Genomic DNA, 18829 nt, shown 5'->3' with positions numbered 1-18829 from the left:
GTCTTAAAATTTGCTTTATAATTCCACAATCAAAGAATTCAAATAAGTATTCTAAGTATTCTACTTTTCAAATATTTAACTAGAAATAGTTTCACCTTTCAGCAAAGGAAAGTGACAAAACCTGTTTTCACTTGCTTGTCTGGAGAAATAGGATAGCTTTATTTGAAAAGATTTAATCTGCACATACATTTCATGTGCAAACACTCTATTCAGATCGCGGTATCGATAAACATGAAGTCTGACATCCACTCTTCATTAGAATTATTTGTAACAAAGTCACAGTCCTTGAAATCCTCAGTCTTCTCAATAACTTGCCCATGGTTAGCCAATGGATACAACTGTGGTACCAAACATCGGAATGTTTTGTTTCCAAATCTTCAAGTACTTCTCGTAACTGCCTATTGTTAACATTCTTAGCTCTGATAAGTTTAATCACTGGCTGCCTGGTCGTGTGGTTTGCGCACTGGACTGTCGTTCAGATTTATCGATGGTCCCGGGTTCAAACCCTGCCCGCTCCAATACTCCGTCGTCCTGCGGGAGGTTTAGACTAGACTAAAGAGTTTATTGTACTTTAATTTTATTTACAAACTCAGTCAAAGCACGGGTTCAACTCGCTATCTTGTTCCAGGCCAGCCCAAGGATTTCAACACTTTCTTCATAACATGCAATACATGCTGGCATGAGTTCGCGTCTTTTACTGAGTCATTTTTCTTTGCTTTATATTTTTTAGAACGACATGTATAGACAAAATGTCTTTAGGCTCTTCACCATAAGATTGCAAGTATCAATATTCTACATAGATATTTTACATTATTTTTACTATATATGTATTATTTATATGTATAATCTGTGGGCACACATAATTTCTATAAGTGTCCGAGGGCTGCATAAAACACTCCGTCGGGCCACATGTGGCCCGAGGGACGTAATTGGCCCACCCCTGACCTAAATAATTCTTTGTGTAATTGTACTTGTAAACCAAATCATTTGAATGCTAATCGATTCCTAAAGTAACTATCAGGTAGACTACTTAAACAAATTTACCTACAGGTACTGCTAGCACATGGACCTATATAAAATAGAGACCTAGTTATACCTAGAACTAACTAATACATAGACCTGTACTGTTATCACAGTAGCCTACATATAATAAAATGGGAACGATACAGAGAAGATTATCATGGCCCCTGAGCAAGGAGGATACGCACATTCCTGAAGCGCTCCATATTTTATTAAAGAGAACGAAGAAGAAGAGAAACAGGTACATACACCTGAATCGAATTGCGGGGTCCAGTGGATGCTGAGGCCCCCTCTTTTTTTTTTTTTACAATGATAACTATTACTATTAATTAGATCAGTATACCAACATTTGTTTACAAAATGCACAAGAAGCATGAAGTAACGTTTGTAATACATAGGATAAGATAAGATAAGATAAGATAAAGTAGCAACTCAATCGCAATAGTCCCCAGTATATTAATTAAAGAAACGCCACTACAAGATAGGACGACACTAAATACTTTAACCACATCTTTAAAAGCCTGTGAGAAGAGCCATGACTGATAATGATATTCTTACTGTAAATTGCGGGTGCCCCTGCCCTGCGTGTCCAATTGGAGTAATCGGTCCAATCGGCATAAGGCCGGTCCTGACTTCCGACTCCTGAGTCCTGACCTATATAATATAGAGACCTAGTTATATCTAAACCTAATAAATTCATAGAACGAGCTTAGGCCGGCTTACAGGCCTAAATAATACAGAGATCTAGTTATATCTAGACCTAAATAATATAGAAACCTAGTTATACCTAGTCATAATAATATAGAGACCAAGTTAAACCTATACTAAATAATTTAGAGACCTAGTTATACGTAGAGTAAACAATAGAGGCCTTGTTAAACCTGCACTAAATAGTATAGAAACATAGCTATACAGGGGCGTAACTAGGGATTTGGGGACCCGGGGGGATTGACCTCTTTGGGGGCCCCTTACATTTTGACATTCGACATATAACATGGGATAATGTACGCAAAAATATATACGCCCCAAATCCAATTGGTTCAGTATATCAGTAAACTTAACAAAAAGTAATCAAGACTCTTTTAATGAATAATACCGTTGTTTATTAGTTAAATAATGCACAAGTGACAAATCTAAATTGATATCGCTTCACGTCGTGCATTCTGTGCAGCAAAGACATCTATAACATCAACTACATCGATACTTTCTAGTATTTGTGACTTCACTGACATTAAAGCCATGATAAGCCTTTCTTGTGTCATTGTGCTCCTGAGATAGCTTTTGATGAACTTGAGCTTTGAGAATGATCTCTCACATGACGTAATGGAAGTGACCTGAGTTAGCAGTATTCGGAGGAGGTTGCAAAGTTTGAGCACACGTAATTACCATATGAAGCCTGTTTCCTCAATATGTCTATTGGTGATTGTAGTACTGGTTTGTTGATGAAAAGTGCTCGTGCATCAATGACATCATTGAAAAAGCGATTTGCCATTTATTTCATCAAACAGGAAAAGTAGCACAGTTTGTCACAAGCGTGTCTTTATCTAACAGGTGTCTTGGTTCAAGAAGAAACCCAAAGGTATCCAATTTCTTTCCAGCCTTTGGAATCTGCCCTTCATCTCCATATGAAATCTGTCCAGCACTTCTGTCGCAACACGTTTGAAATGCAGTTCTATCGATAGTCCTACATTAGAACTCAACTTCCCATCAAGTCTTTTCTTTCTTCTGGTTGTTTTGATTACAGGGAATCCATAGTATTCACTACCTTCTTTTGCTTTTTCGATGGATTGGTTTTTTGTCAGTTTCTCATCATTTTGCAGAAATCATGAAAGGGTACTAATTTCTTTAGCAGCTTCCCGTATATGCAGTCCAGACTTTTGTAGTTTCTTCTGAACTATATTAATTGGGCGCAAGAGCTTTGACCAGAATTCCTATCTATATGGTATTACGTCATTGTTGGTTGTTTATGTTTTGTGCGCAAGAAAAAGGATTCAGAGAATACAGAAGTGGGAAAGATCCATATCTCGTTATGCTCGAGTATAGAAATACTTCGATAAGCGGACTGCCGTATGCACCATCACAACTGCTGACGAGTAGAAGACTCAGGGAATCATTCCAACTGATCCCAAACTATTGAAACCATCGGTAGCTGAAAATGCAGAGACATTACTCAACGAACGACAGATGAAAAGCAAAGTGAAATACAATGCAAAAGCAAGACTACCTAAAGATTATTCTGTCGGAGAGTTCGTCTAGGTCAAACATGGCAGAAAGCAGTTGTCATAAAAAAAAACATTCAGTGGGCCCCGCGCTTTCATAGGACCCGCGCTAATTCTAAGTGTACATTATTAAATTAAACCATTATAACGTATATAAAATAACAGGGTTTTCGCGACCTCCTGATTTTCCAGGGCCTCCAGGAAATCTCATGAAAAGGCAAAATATACGATAAAGACCTGAACTTTTTTTGAATTTATTCAAATCTCCTGAGGAATAGACGAAATTGAAATTTTGGGGTGCCTATAAATAAAAAGTGGCATTGCGAGCTTTCATTTGATAAAAATTTATTGCAAAGACGAAAGTAGGCCTATTTTCTAATTCAAAAAAAAAAAATGTTGACATTATGCTCATCCCTACTGTGACAAGAGGGACAATAAGGGTGGCTACCTTTATTTTTTTATTAGAGTTAGCCCCCTTTATGACTTGATTTAAGTCCCTGTCAATTGTTTACGATCGCCACTCTCTCTTGAGCCTTTCAACTGACCAGTGTATTTTGAATTAAATCTATATACTGTTTAACTCATCCTTGTGTTGTACTATTGTTGTGTTACTCAAGAGGAGTATGCCGCTGTTGTGGGAAGAGTATTTCGATAATGAGCTAAGTAGATTTTATCAATTTGTTAGTACTAAATTGATTTATGTAAATGGTATAGGTCTACTTAGTCTCTTATCCTCTTCTGTATGTTTTTTTTTGAAAGACATATTTTGTTTAGATACGAGACAGTAGTGTGTCTCAAGAATGACGTCATTTCATAGTTAATGTATGTATGATATTATTGTAAACTAATGTAAACCCTCGCTTTGGTTTTTGACATAAAATGTCTCATGAATGACGTCATTTCATTGTTAATGCATGTATGGTATTATTATAAACCATCTTTTTGGTTTTTCGGCATAAGACATTATTGTGCCTCTATGATGGTGGTCCTTTCATTATATTGACCTGAAACTGTCTTGCTACTTTGCTTAGTTTCATTATGTCATTTTCTTTTGGTGAGCCTTTATTGCAATTTATATTTTTCATGATCTTTTCCTTTTGTTTGTAAATAAACTCCTTTTTTGTTGTTGTAACTGAAATCTCAGAATTATTATTTATTTGTCTCGGTAGTATTATACATCTAGAGGCTATAGTTATTAGCCTAGATAATATAATTGGGACCACAAAGTACCACTGGACTAACTTGCTAGTACAGTACAGGTCACTGGTCTTATGACCTATCCTATTTTTAGGTCACATGGGGGCTCGTGAACAGGGTGAAATAGTTTGTTTGTTTTCGTAAAGACCAGTGCGTCTACCCTTGAACCCTACTGAGATATTACAAGGACAGTATAGTTTTTTTTCATTGTAGTAATTTTTGATTGTATACTGTAAAATTCTGAATTGTGATTTCATTTTTTTTTTCTTCTGTACTAGTCTTATTTTCAGGTTTCTAAATCCTAAAAATGTCTGTAAAACAAAGTGAACTTCTGGACTTGTACGAGACAGGAAAGAAATTAGGTTACCAGAAAGAAGAACTTGAAGAATGGGTTGCCAGAGCTATCCGGCAAAATGAAGAAAGGGACGCAAGAGCAGAGGAGAGAAGAGAAAAGTTCAGAATGCAGGAAGAAGAAACACAGTTCAAAAGAAAAATGGAGGAACTGCAGGTGACAGCAAAAATCAAGATGGAGGAATACGAATCTAAGGCACGAATTGCAATGGAGTCCAAAACAGCTGAAGCCAACGACGAACCCAACATCAGAAATACAAGGCGCACAAAAATGCAGAAGTTTGTTGAAGGGACAGACAGAATGGATTCATTCATCCATAGGTTTGAAATGCTGATGAGGCTGGAAGGCGAATCCCAGAAAGAATGGGCCAGAGAACTCCTCAGCCTAGTGGGTGGAAGAGCACTAGATGCGCTGCAGGTGCTGAATGACAAGGACGTGGGAGACTACACCTTGCTGAAAAAGACTCTACTAGAGTTTTACCAATGCAGTGAGGACGACTATAGAAGTAAATTCCACGCTCTGAAACCACCGAACGACGGCAACATGAAACAATTTGTCGGCGAGGTGAAAGCTACTTTCGAGAAATGGTTTCAGTCCTCAGGCATTGAGGAATCTTTCGAGAACTTGAAACAGTTCATCATAGTAGATAAAATAATTTCGTCGGCTGGGGAAAATCTCTTTGCATTCCTCCAAGAAAGAAAGCCCAGACATGTGGACGAAGTCCTGTACCTATGCCAAAGATACGTTGCTGCTCATCCTGGCGAAAGTTTGCAAAAAGCTCCTGTGGATCAAGCAAGTGCATTGTTTGCCACAACGGAATCCAAATTTACAGAATCTAGTACAACAGATTCAAGACAGAGTACAAGATGCTATACATGTGGTAGATTTGGACACGTGGCGAAACAATGTAGAGACACAGGCAGAAGAATGTATAAGAAAAAGGAAGTAGTGGCTTATGTAGGCGGGCTAGACAACAACCTGTCACCATATGTCAGCCCTGCAATCGTGAATGGCCATTACATCCAGGCAGCCCTAAGAGATACAGGGGCCACAAAATGTGTGGTGTTGGCAAAGTTGGTGAATCCTAATCAATATTGTAGGAAACGTTGCAGAGTTCAAGGTTTTGGTGGCCACATTAAGGAGTATCCGACAGCCAAAGTACATATCAACTCCCCATACTTCAACGAAATGGTGGAAGTAATAGTGGTGGATGAAGGACCATTTGAACTGCTGATAGGAAATGTTCCTAACATTGGTTTTCCAACAGAGTCTCAAATTAACAAATGGAAAGAAACTTATAGCTGGTGGCCGAGACAAGTAGAAGTAGAGGATATGGAACAACTAAACCGATGTCATGAAAATACAAATGTAGTACAAGAAACGATACACCAAGTAGAAACCAGGCAACAAAAACTAATCCGAGAACAAAGAAATGATAAGAAAGATACTGACCAGATAGATGAGAAACCTAAACTTTCAGTTGACTTTTTCTGTAATCCATTTCAAAACGGCCTACCATCAATAGCTGACCTTCGTGATAGCCAGATGAATGACATGGAAATAGCCAACATCATCCACAAGCTACAAGGTGGCGATACAAAAATAGGCCAACAATATGCCATGCATAATGACATTCTTGTTAGAAAGTGGACAGAAAAATCATCACTTAATGGCAGCACTGACGAACAGACCCTTAAAATTGTAATACCTAATGTGTTCCGGTCTGAAATATTAAGGCTTGGTCATGACATCCCTATGTCCGGACACTTAGGGATTGACAAAACACGGCGACGCATATACAAACATTTCTACTGGCCAGGCATTAACAGAGAAATAGCTGAGTACTGCAGATCATGTCATGCCTGCCAAATCACGGGAAAGCCTAATCAATCGCCTCCAAAAGCGCCTCTTCAAGAGAATATAACACCAAAAGAACCATTTTCACACATCCTTATGGACTGTGTTGGTCCATTGCCAAGGTCAAAACGAGGGAACCAGTACCTTCTTACCATAATGTGCAAGACTACGCGCTATCCAGAGGCAGTACCTTTGAGAAACATCAAGGCAACAACCATTGTGACAGCATTGTCAAAATTTATCACAACGTTCGGGTTGCCGAAGGTTATACAGACCGATCAAGGCAGCAATTTTATGTCAGACATCTTCCAACAGGCACTTCGTCAGATGGGAATTGAACACTCGGTTTCAACGGCATATCATCCCGAAAGCCAGGGTGCCATCGAACGCTTTCACCAAACACTGAAAAACATGGTGAGAACGTACGCTGAGACCGAGACAAACACTTGGGATGAAAACATTAACTTCTTACTGTTTGCTCTACGCGATGCCCAGCAAGAATCGACAGGGTTCAGTCCATTTGAACTTGTGTTTGGGCACACAGTACGAAGTCCATTGAATATAATTAAAGAAAACTGGATACCAACTCAAGAGGAAACGAAAGACTTGAGGGTATATGTTAGAAATCTAAGGGACAAACTTTTTAGAATTAATGACTTTGCTTATAGCAATCTTAGAGAAAGCCAAAATAAATCCAAATCTATCTATGACAAGAAGTCCAAACAAAGACAGTTTAAAATAGGTGACAAAGTATTAGTGGAAACGGCAACGGAAGGTGATGCCCTTCAGAAAAGGTATGATGGGCCATACGAGGTAGTGGGCAAGGAAAGTGATGTCAACTACACCATACATGTCCCTGGAAAGAGAAAAGGAAAAATTCGTTGTCACATAAACAGGTTAAAGAAATTTCACGAAAGATCCTCAGATCAGGCAACTGCACTAGCTATTGTAAAGAGTTCAGTCCCCATGGGAAAAGAGAACCAGGTATACGTGGATACCGTTCTCGACAAAGAAATCCCTACAGTTAAGATAAAAAATTCTGAAGCCCTGTGTAAGTTGTCAGAAAAATTAGAACATCTTAGTCAACGAGAAAGGGAAGCAATCAGTGATTTAATCGAAGCGTACCCGCAGCTGTTTTCTGATGTGCCAAAGCAGACAAACTTAGTGATACATGAAGTTAATGTAGGGGATGCAACTCCTGTGAAGCAACACCCTTACAGACTTCCTCTCGCCCAATCTCAATTCCTAGCTTCTGAGATAAACTATATGCTGGAAAATAACATTATAGAAAGAAGTGAAAGCCCATGGAGCTCACCATGCGTGTTGGTACCTAAACCTGATGGTACATATAGATTCTGTACTGACTATAGAAAGGTGAATCTAGTGACCAAAGCAGATGCATTTCCAATTCCCCGCATTGATGACTTAATTGATCGAGTTGGACAGGCCACCTATGTAACAAAAGTCGATCTCTTGTCTGGGTATTGGCAAGTTCCTTTATCGGAGGAGGCGAAACAAGTTTCTGCCTTTTGCACTTCAGATGGCCTATATCAGTACAAAGTTATGCCTTTTGGTATGAAAAACGCTCCAGCTACTTTCCAGAGGTTGATGAACAAAGTTATTGCCGACATCCCAAACTGTTCGGCCTATCTTGATGATTTAGTCATATACCATGATGACTTTGATGCTCATCTGGCTTGTCTAAGGACTTTATTTCAAAAGCTGAAGAACTCTAATCTTACTATTAACCTTAACAAATGTGATTTCTGTAGAGCAGAAATACAATATTTAGGCTACATTGTGGGTAACGGGAAAGTTAAACCTATTCAGGCTAAAGTGGAAGCCATTCAAGAGTACCCTGTACCTAAATCTTTAAAGGAAGTCAGAAGGTTTTTAGGTATGACAGGATACTATCGTAAGCTTTGTTGTAATTATTCAGTTATAGCTGTCCCATTAACTGACCTCCTAAAAGGGAAAAGGAAATTTCAGTGGAACACTTCTGCTCAAAGAGCTTTTGAAGAGCTGAAATGTGTTCTCAGTACAGCCCCAGTTTTAAAAGCAATTGACCATTCTAAACCTCTCATTTTGCATGTTGATGCATGTGACTGGGGTGGGTGCGGTCTTGACCCAAACCGATGAAACTGGCAATGAACACCCAATATCATTCTTTTCCCAAAAATTTAAGTCGCATCAGATGCACTATAGCGTGGTAGAAAAGGAAACACTGGGTCTTGTTTTAACAGTTCTTCATTTCAGCTACTATGTAAATAGTAATCTGTATCCTGTAACAGTATACACAGATCATAACCCCCTAACTTTCATTAACCAAATGAGGGGGAAGAATCAACGGATCCTGAGATGGAGTTTGACTCTCCAACCGTTTGATCTAAATATTGTACATGTAAAAGGGAAAGAGAATGTAGTTGCTGACGCTCTGTCAAGAGTGTAGATAACATTATACAGTAGAAGACAATCAGTCTACTGATACTTTTGTATTGTAAATAATGTTACTCAGACTTTTTCCTCTCCTTTGGATTAGAAGTGTTGTATAGACAAAGGACGATAATATTGAGCTAATGTAATTTTTGGGTTTTGAAAAAACTGTATTCTTTGTAAACAATTTGAATGCCTTGTGCATCATATAATTTCCCCAAAAGAGCATTTTTAAGGGGGGAGGTGTGACAAGAGGGACAATAAGGGTGGCTACCTTTATTTTTTTATTAGAGTTAGCCCCCTTTATGACTTGATTTAAGTCCCTGTCAATTGTTTACGATCGCCACTCTCTCTTGAGCCTTTCAACTGACCAGTGTATTTTGAATTAAATCTATATACTGTTTAACTCATCCTTGTGTTGTACTATTGTTGTGTTACTCAAGAGGAGTGTGCCGCTGTTGTGGGAAGAGTATTTCGATAATGAGCTAAGTAGATTTTATCAATTTGTTAGTACTAAATTGATTTATGTAAATGGTATAGGTCTACTTAGTCTCTTATCCTCTTCTGTATGTTTTTTTTGAAAGACATATTTTGTTTAGATACGAGACAGTAGTGTGTCTCAAGAATGACGTCATTTCATAGTTAATGTATGTATGATATTATTGTAAACTAATGTAAACCCTCGCTTTGGTTTTTGACATAAAATGTCTCATGAATGACGTCATTTCATTGTTAATGCATGTATGGTATTATTATAAACCATCTTTTTGGTTTTTCGGCATAAGACATTATTGTGCCTCTATGATGGTGGTCCTTTCATTATATTGACCTGAAACTGTCTTGCTACTTTGCTTAGTTTCATTATGTCATTTTCTTTTGGTGAGCCTTTATTGCAATTTATATTTTTCATGATCTTTTCCTTTTGTTTGTAAATAAACTAGAGACTAGGCCCCGCGCGATCCGTTTCGCATAGGGCCCCGCAAATGATAGGGCGGCCCTGCTAGTAGATATCACTTTTAAGAACTTTAAAAGGAATGATGTGCTAATGTTATATGATATTACGTTATTGTTTGTTGTTTATGTTTTGTGCGAAAGCAAAAGGATTAGATGGAAATAAAAATAGAGTTTCCATTGGATTGAGGAACGATGAATAGAGGGGTAATAACTCGAGTGTGAAGTTTAATTCTGAAATTATAGACGCCAAACCTCAATAATGGATTATTCTAGTATTATTAAGAATAACTTTTGGATCTGTTATACTCGATTCTGTAAATTTTGATTCTAGGTTAATTAGTGTAGCCATAAAATACTCGACATTTAGATCTATTATTAGTAAAGCTAACAAGATACCTGGAATTCGCTGTATATCATGCAGTTTTATTCGTGGCAACACAGTTGAAAATGTACAACTAACTTTAAAAAAAAACTTTGATCTCTGTGGGAAAAAATATTTTTAAAATGTCAACAAAGTCAACGTACTGATAGACCTAGATCTAGGTTTAGTCTTTGTGATAAATTTAATCCATAAATGTTGAAAAAAAAAAAAAGACACCCGTTGACACTATTTGTCAATCAAATATATTAATTTATGTATTTACAATAAATTTCGGACACCCATTTGGGGGCCCCCCTCCTAGGGGGCCCGGGGGGATTTTAAAATTCTCCCCCCATCCCCCCCCTTAGTTACGCCACTGTAGCTATACCTAGACTAAATAATATAGAGCCCTAGTTATACCTAGTAAAAATAATATAGAGACTCTGTTATACTTAGACTAAAAAATTTAGAGATCAAGTTATGCCTACACTAAGTAATAAAGAGCCATAATTATACCTAGACTAAATAATATAGAAACATAGTTATACATAGCCCTAATCAATTCATAGACCTAGCAGCACATACGTTTCATGGATTCTTTGCTGCTTCATTAGTGCTTACCCAAAAACGAAGTTCTTAACGCCGACCCATCAGTTGTTCATGTTCTACTGCCTAAAGACTTAACAGACACAAGTTGAGAACCTTCGAAGTTGCCTCGTTCAAATTTTAGACGTAGCGTGGATCCCTAGTCAGACAAGTCCTATAGAAACCATACAGCAAGTTGAAACCAGACAACAAAAATTGAAACGAGAACAGGAAAGTTCTGGCGATGACCTCCTGAACAGAACTAGAAGAGACGATAGTGACGAAACGCCTGGGGGTGACACTATGACAGAGAAATGCAATCCAGAAAAATTTCAAGAAGCTCAAAAGAAAGACCCCACTCTGACTAAAATTTTTAATTTGGCAAAGAAAGGAACAGTAGCAAGCACGAAGAGAAGTAAAAAAGAATTCATAATAAAACAAGGCACCTTAATTAGAAAATATACCGATCAAAGGGGTGAATTCAAACAATTAGTAACACCCAAGGAATACAGATTAATGATACTACAGCAAGGTCACGATCTATCAGTAGCTGGACATATGGGTCGCGCAAAAACAAAACAAAGAATCCAACACTCCTTCTATTGGCCTGGCATGGACAAAGACATTGCTAAATATGTGTCATCCTGCAAAATATGCATGGACATGAGGAAAAACAAACCGAGACCAGCTCCTATACAGAGAACAGATCTAGCATGTAGACCTTTCCAGAAAATTGCAGTTGACATTATAGGACCGACAGCCACAATGTCAAAAAGGGGTCACAGGTATATCCTAACAATTGTAGATTTCGCTACACGATGGGCAGAAGCATATCCTTTGAAAAAGGCTACAGCAGAAGAAACAGCTGGAGCTTTGCTGAACTTGTTCACTAGAATTGGGTTCCCGGATACTATCCTAAGTGATAGAGGGGTACAGTTCACAGCAAACCTTACTCGTCACATTACGAACACCCTAGGGATAAAGCAGTGTTTCACGACCCCCTACTGCCCCCAGAGCAATGGGGTCTGCGAACGACTAAACGGGACTGTAAAAACCATGTTAGAAAAGGCTTCAGTAGGTAGAGAAGAGGACTGGGACTTATTTTTACCTTGTGTACTTTTTGCATACAGGGAAGTTCCTCAAAATAGTACTGGGTTCTCACCATTTGAGCTAATTTATGGAGCGAACCCAAGGGGGCCGCTCCAAATATTGAAATCTCTACTCTACAAGAAGGATCTAGATGAAGATAGAAGAAATTCGCTAGAGGCCATAGTTAACCTTAGAGACCGAATAATTCGAGCTTGTCATATCGCAAATGGACTATTCTAGTATTATTAAGAATAACTTTTGGATCTGTTATACTCGATTCTGTAAATTTTGATTCTAGGTTAATTAGTGTAGCCATAAAATACTCGACATTTAGATCTATTATTAGTAAAGCTAACAAGATACCTGGAATTCGCTGTATATCATGCAGTTTTATTCGTGGCAACACAGTTGAAAATGTACAACTAACTTTAAAAAAAAACTTTGATCTCTGTGGGAAAAAATATTTTTAAAATGTCAACAAAGTCAACGTACTGATAGACCTAGATCTAGGTTTAGTCTTTGTGATAAATTTAATCCATAAATGTTGAAAAAAAAAAAAGACACCCGTTGACACTATTTGTCAATCAAATATATTAATTTATGTATTTACAATAAATTTCGGACACCCATTTGGGGGCCCCCCTCCTAGGGGGCCCGGGGGGATTTTAAAATTCTCCCCCATCCCCCCCCCCCTTAGTTACGCCACTGTAGCTATACCTAGACTAAATAATATAGAGCCCTAGTTATACCTAGTAAAAATAATATAGAGACTCTGTTATACTTAGACTAAAAAATTTAGAGATCAAGTTATGCCTACACTAAGTAATAAAGAGCCATAATTATACCTAGACTAAATAATATAGAAACATAGTTATACATAGCCCTAATCAATTCATAGACCTAGCAGCACATACGTTTCATGGATTCTTTGCTGCTTCATTAGTGCTTACCCAAAAACGAAGTTCTTAACGCCGACCCATCAGTTGTTCATGTTCTACTGCCTAAAGACTTGACAGACACAAGTTGAGAACCTTCGAAGTTGCCTCGTTCAAATTTTAGACGTAGCGTGGATCGTGGTTTCAAGCGAAGGGTTTCTTATCTATGAAAGAACTGATTTGTCTTTATATAATACAGCAATAAAAGACTGTTCCTCGGATTCCTCCCTCCCACCCCCCATGGGCCACACACACACACACATATACACACGAACCTATCTACAAAAACATACATTCGCATTGATGCATACCTAAGCAAATCGTGCGGTTACTTTATGGCATGACGAGGTATTATCTAATCAATGGGAGAAGAAACAGAAAAAGACTGATCTAATTGTTAATTGGCTGTTGATTTTATTTTCCTCCATATGTTTGTGTAATTAGGCCTACTTATAATTTAAGATTATTGTAACAAACATTTCAGACTGAACAAAAGTTCGCTCTACAAGTAAGTTATTTTTTCAATTGGAGTTTATTGTTATTATTTTTCAATCATTTATTTTTATTTTAGCTAAAACGCACTATATCTATTTAATTATGACAAATTTATTTAAACCTATATAGATTTACTTCTTTTTATTTTTGTTTCTTATGAAAACATGCACATGCCTGGAATCACGTGATGTGTGCGAAAGTACAGTGGCTTTTTTTGGCTTGGGTCTAAACCAGTGGTCTTCAACGGGAGCGCTATCGCCCCCTGGGGGGCTTTTCGAGATTTTGGGGGGCGCTGGGAGCCAAAGGGGCGGTAGGGGGCGCTGGGCACAATAAGGGGCGGTAAGGGGGCGCTGGGCATAAAGGTGGAAAGAAGAAACTAAAGGTGCACTGAAACAAAACAAACAAATAAATTCTTCAAAATTAAAGCTGGCAAACTAAATATAGACAAATTATTGTTAGCTTGCTTCTAATTAAACGTTAGAAATTGAGTTCGAAATAACATTTTCTATTTTTAAATTCCTACTCTTTTGCTGAAATCCTTAGATCCTGCGCGCATAAACGTTTAAGATTTGATAAACAAACTAGGTAATACGCCTTTTAGGTTATAGTTTATTTTATCTACATATGTTAATATATTGATATGTAAATGTTAATTAAGAAAAACGTTAAAGCTAACATTCAAATAGAATAATTTAACCTATTTTTAAACAAAAAAAACATTGACAAAATGTTATGAAAACTCACTGGTATGTAATGGGATATTGCAAAGAGTTTTAGTGAATTGCCACTAGATATTGAAAAAAAAATGAAAAAGATGTTAGATTCTTGTTATAAAATGAAGTTCGCTGGTTTTCAAAAGGGGTTTGTTATTGCTCGTTTTGTTAAGCTCTTAAATATAATTTTGATTTTTTTGTTCTTGAGAAACAGGAAGAATCAATGGTTGCCGATGACGTGAACCAGGCTAAAATATATATATTTTTTTATGGTAGACATCTAACACAAATGAATGAAACGAACCTCCAACTGCTAGGAAAGAAATCGACTTTCATTGACTTTCTCTTTTATCGAGATATTAAATCTATTTTAAAGTGTTATACAATCTCACGTAACTTGATTGTTAACACATGAATTACTGCCTAAAGACATCGATATCTATGCAATTCACATAACAATGCTCTATGAAGACATGACGATTCGCTTCTAGGATGTAAATTAAAAGAAATTAAATATAAATGACAATTATTAAACATCTGTTACCAATGTTCAAATTGAGTTTCCTTGAAACAATAGATTTACAAAAATTATGTCTTCAGTGAAAAGAATGTTAACATAGAAGGCACAACAGAGACATGGCTGCACTTGAATGTTTCTGTAAAATTCCAAAACTTTGGTCGAAAATGATTTATGTTTTAGCTTTTCCATCAACATGCCTAACAAAATGAATAAGCAAAGAAATAGACTGGATGTAGCCACTAGAGGAGATCTTCGCCTTGCTTTGACTAATTTAAAGCTTGAAATTTTTAATATTGTCAGACTGCAGGAGGCACATGGTTCCCATTAGCTTAGTTTCATTGTGTAGTGAATTCAGAAATAGTGATATTTATATGAAAAATAAAACTAAAGTTACAATTAAACCTAAAAACAGTCGGCCATAATATTCAAAAATTTAAAAGGGACTATTCTTAGGATTTGAAAGAAAGTCATGACAATGAGATTTATTTTTGTGTGTAATCACTGCAAGTTATTTGACATAATTTTTGTATAATGATAATAATGGCAATGCCTTCGATTCCGAAGATTAGAGCTGAGTGCAGTGTTTCACATAAATATGCAAACCCAGTTGCGACTTGCATATTATCCCGAATTTGAGCAATCTGTTGGCGGTCTATTTATGCTTTTTTTCCGTCTTTTGCGCCTGTCTTCAATAATGGCTTTTCTTTGAGTCTCACATGTTTGTCCAGCAGCTTTTGTGAGAGCTCTCCAACTGTCTCTCTCAGAGACCATCTGCTGCCAGAGAATGCTGCCAGGTACTTTCCTCTATGGCAGTGAGGGCGAAATGGCGCCTGCTGGATCTTTATAGCACTTACGGGGGGCACCTCTGTAGCTCCGTCCTACTCTAAGCTCGCCAAAGAAAATCGCCTTTGGCATGCGGTCGTCTTCCATTCGGAATAAGTTTTATTGATAGCGTACAAATTAATAAATAGATGACATTTTGTTCATATGTCTTCTCACGATTCTTTGTGTTTTTCTTAGAGGGGGACGCTGGCGGATTTTTTAATAGAAAAATTACGAAAAGGGGGCGGTAGGCAAAAAAAGGTTGAAGACCACTGGTCTAAACATTTCTAATTCCGCTTACAGCATGGCCGGTGTGTGTATAACTTTTTAAAAGTTTTTTTAACGACACGTACACACTCATGTACATATATGTGTATATGAAAAGTAGCAGTTATCGCGAATATGTAACTGGAGGACACATTTCATGGTTTCGTTTTGTACTAAATTTTGTAGGCTATTTGTAAATAAATTAATAAATATAAATTTGTAGCTTAATAGTGTAATTTATTTTATTTTCTTTCACTAAAAAAATGTCTTGTGACTTAGATTTAGTTTTGTGATGTTTGGCTTACATTTAGTTTTGTGATGTTTGACTTACATTTAGTTTTGTGATGTTTGGTTTACATTTAGTTTTGTGATGTTTAGTGTAGTCAATAGAAGAATAAAAGCTTTAGAATAGCATAACGCTAATAGCACGGAAATATTCAAACGAAATTACTGATTGGTCATTAAGTCCTTCGTTGATTACCTACCCATGTTGCAATATAATCTAAGTCTGAATTACATTTTATTGATGGAAATGATATTTTCTAAGCTTTAATAATGTAGACATACTTTTTTGTTTTACAGGAGTTTTGGTATCAGCTATTTGTTCACTTTTCTGGACACTGTGTAGGAAATACATTTTCAACTACTTTCGCCCTTTTATGTACTCTGGGCTGTCGTCGCAATGGTTCCAGGTTCAAACCTTGCTCGCAGTCCCCCCGTGCCGACCTGCAGGAGGATAGGGTTAGGAGGGTTCATTTCTGGAGGAACGGCTCAAATCTTACAAGTTAAAAATCTCACGATTGACTGGCTCAAATCAATTTGAAGCCATTTCTAGCGTTTCTTTGCGGTAACATTACAGAAGATGAGCGAGACATGACTAATAAACTTCTTTCCAGCTCCAACTCAAGATGTAAGATGCTCCTCAAAAGACTGCATTATGCTTTCAAAGTTTTCCTGTTTATCTTCATGTTCCTTCTCTTGTCTATGTTCATCCCCTTGCTACGGAACACATTCCTGTATCCAGTCTGGCCAAAGCCTTGGAGACACATTGGCACTGTCGATCTACTGATGATGGAGTTTTTCACAGAAGGTCCTCAGAATGTTGCTAGTCTAAATCAGTGTCCAGCCATCGTTTCACCAAATGTGTCGCAGAGTGACCCGCGCTTGTTGAACATTCAGACCTATGATGAAATATCAGAAGACAGAATCAGATACGGCGAACACAAACACTTTCTACCATTGTTAAATGAAGAAAAGAAACGTCGTCTGGTCCAAACCTACTTGGTTCTATCTGATGCACTGAACAGGCGCGGGGTTCAATTTTTCTTGCGAGCTGGAACTTTGATTGGCGTTCTTCGTCATCGCGGATTGATACCGTGGGACGATGACATGGATATTGCAATACACGTTAAAGATTGGATGACTGTACGCGAAGTACTCTCCTGCATTGAAGGATATGTTTTAAAAGTTGATCCCATCATGCACTGGAAGTTTTTCGTCAACACTTCCTGGTATCCTTTTATAGACATCTTTTTCTACACCGGAAACGACGAGTACGTCTGGGCCATAACCGACTACACGAGGAGGACCATGGTTTTAGAGATCTCGCATGTGTTTCCACTTAGTACAGGTGTGTTTGAGGGTATTGAGGTACCGACACCTAAAGACACGGAAATAATACTCAGAAAACAATACGACTTGGACACTTGTGTTTCAAGAAGTTCTAACCACGAAACATCACAACCTCTTCCAGAAGTTGATCTCCCTTGTTCGTCACTCTTTTATCTGTATGACATGTTCCATGTTAATTACGTTGAATAGTGCTTCATACATTGAATAACACTTGTGATTTATGTAATCTTTTAGTAATTATAACAATATTTTCTTTGGCCACAAAAGTCAGCATAAACTACGTAAGAAAACAAGTCTTTTTTTTTAAATTCATACTTTATGTTTAAATATTATAGTAACCTTACCATTCATAATTTATATGTCGTTGATAAAGAAAGAGAAAAAAAAAAAGGCCCTTAGGGCCGCACGGGAACGAACCCACGACATTCAAGTTATTGGCGCGACGCTATATCAATTGAGATATGCAGCCATACTAATGTGTGCGACATTTTAGCTTTAAAAAAATGATTTAATTTTCTTCTTCAGATTTTTTACCACACATTCCAATGTTTGACCACATTCCAATGTTTGACCACATTCCAATGTTTGACCACATTCCAATGTTTGACCACATTCCAATGTTTGTCCACATTCCAATGTTTGACCACTTTCTACCTTTTTTTTTACTCTAAATAAAGTGTGAGGTAATCATGAAACTTCATTCGAGTGAGGGCTGAGAGGTTCAAATCCTCTCTTACAAAAGCCCTGCTGTTTTGCGTAGTGCATGCATGGTGATCGAGAATTGGAGCTAATGGTAGGGATTGAAAAAAAATCCTTTAATCTTTCTACATTCATATATTTTAGAATGTCTACTAGCTCTTAATTCTTCATACTATTCATATAACGTTTAGACATGTTATGTATCAAGGGAAATATCCGGGGTTCGTGTGACTTGAACCAAAAGCATCATTACGTAACCGTGTGTCTCCAGGAACTCGGTTGACGTTTTATTTATTACGGGATCCCGGATACGAGATTCTCGTAACTATGAGTAATTTATAAACACAAAGATTAACAAAGAAGGCCAATCTTAGATCTCTTCAAGAAAGTCTGGCTCTAGAAAAGGGACTTTATATAAAAATACAACAACAACTGTCCATTAAAACTGTTGGGGTGGGGGTGGTAATGCTCAAATTGGATTTTGCTTTCTTAAAGGAGAGACCTTGAACACTACGAAAAATATTGTTATGAGATTGTAATGAGATTGAGATGAGACTGCCATGAGTTTGTGATGACATTGAGATGACGTGCAAACAAAATGAGATTTTGAAGGTATTGATGGTGTATGACTTAATGCAAGTCAATCTTTATTTTTTTATATGTGACTATTTCTCATAAT

At 37.3% G+C, this 18829-nt stretch overlaps 1 protein-coding gene and 1 pseudogene across 1 annotated transcript; both read left to right on the top strand.

Annotated features, from left to right (window-relative positions):
• Nucleotides 1-1135: 1135 nt before the first annotated feature.
• On the top strand, nt 1136-1232 carry LOC129927515 (U6 spliceosomal RNA; annotated as a pseudogene).
• A 12041-nt stretch (nt 1233-13273) lies between these two features.
• LOC129927479 (uncharacterized) lies at nt 13274-18563 on the top strand. The gene is made up of 2 exons (XM_056036930.1): nt 13274-13510; nt 16402-18563. Exon 2 carries the CDS (start codon nt 16693-16695, stop codon nt 17638-17640), a length of 948 nt encoding a protein of 315 aa, XP_055892905.1. The 5' UTR covers nt 13274-13510; nt 16402-16692; the 3' UTR covers nt 17641-18563.
• Nucleotides 18564-18829: the final 266 nt, after the last annotated feature.

Source organism: Biomphalaria glabrata, chromosome 7 (genome assembly GCF_947242115.1).
Source record: "Biomphalaria glabrata chromosome 7, xgBioGlab47.1, whole genome shotgun sequence".
Classification (NCBI taxonomy): domain Eukaryota; kingdom Metazoa; phylum Mollusca; class Gastropoda; family Planorbidae; genus Biomphalaria; species Biomphalaria glabrata.
This window is presented reverse-complemented; position numbering and strand designations above follow the sequence as displayed.

Excerpts from the sequence above, each read along its gene's own strand:
- LOC129927479 (XM_056036930.1), top strand. The coding sequence starts at position 16,693 with ATGACTAATAAACTTCTTTCCAGCTCCAACTCAAGATGTAAGATGCTC.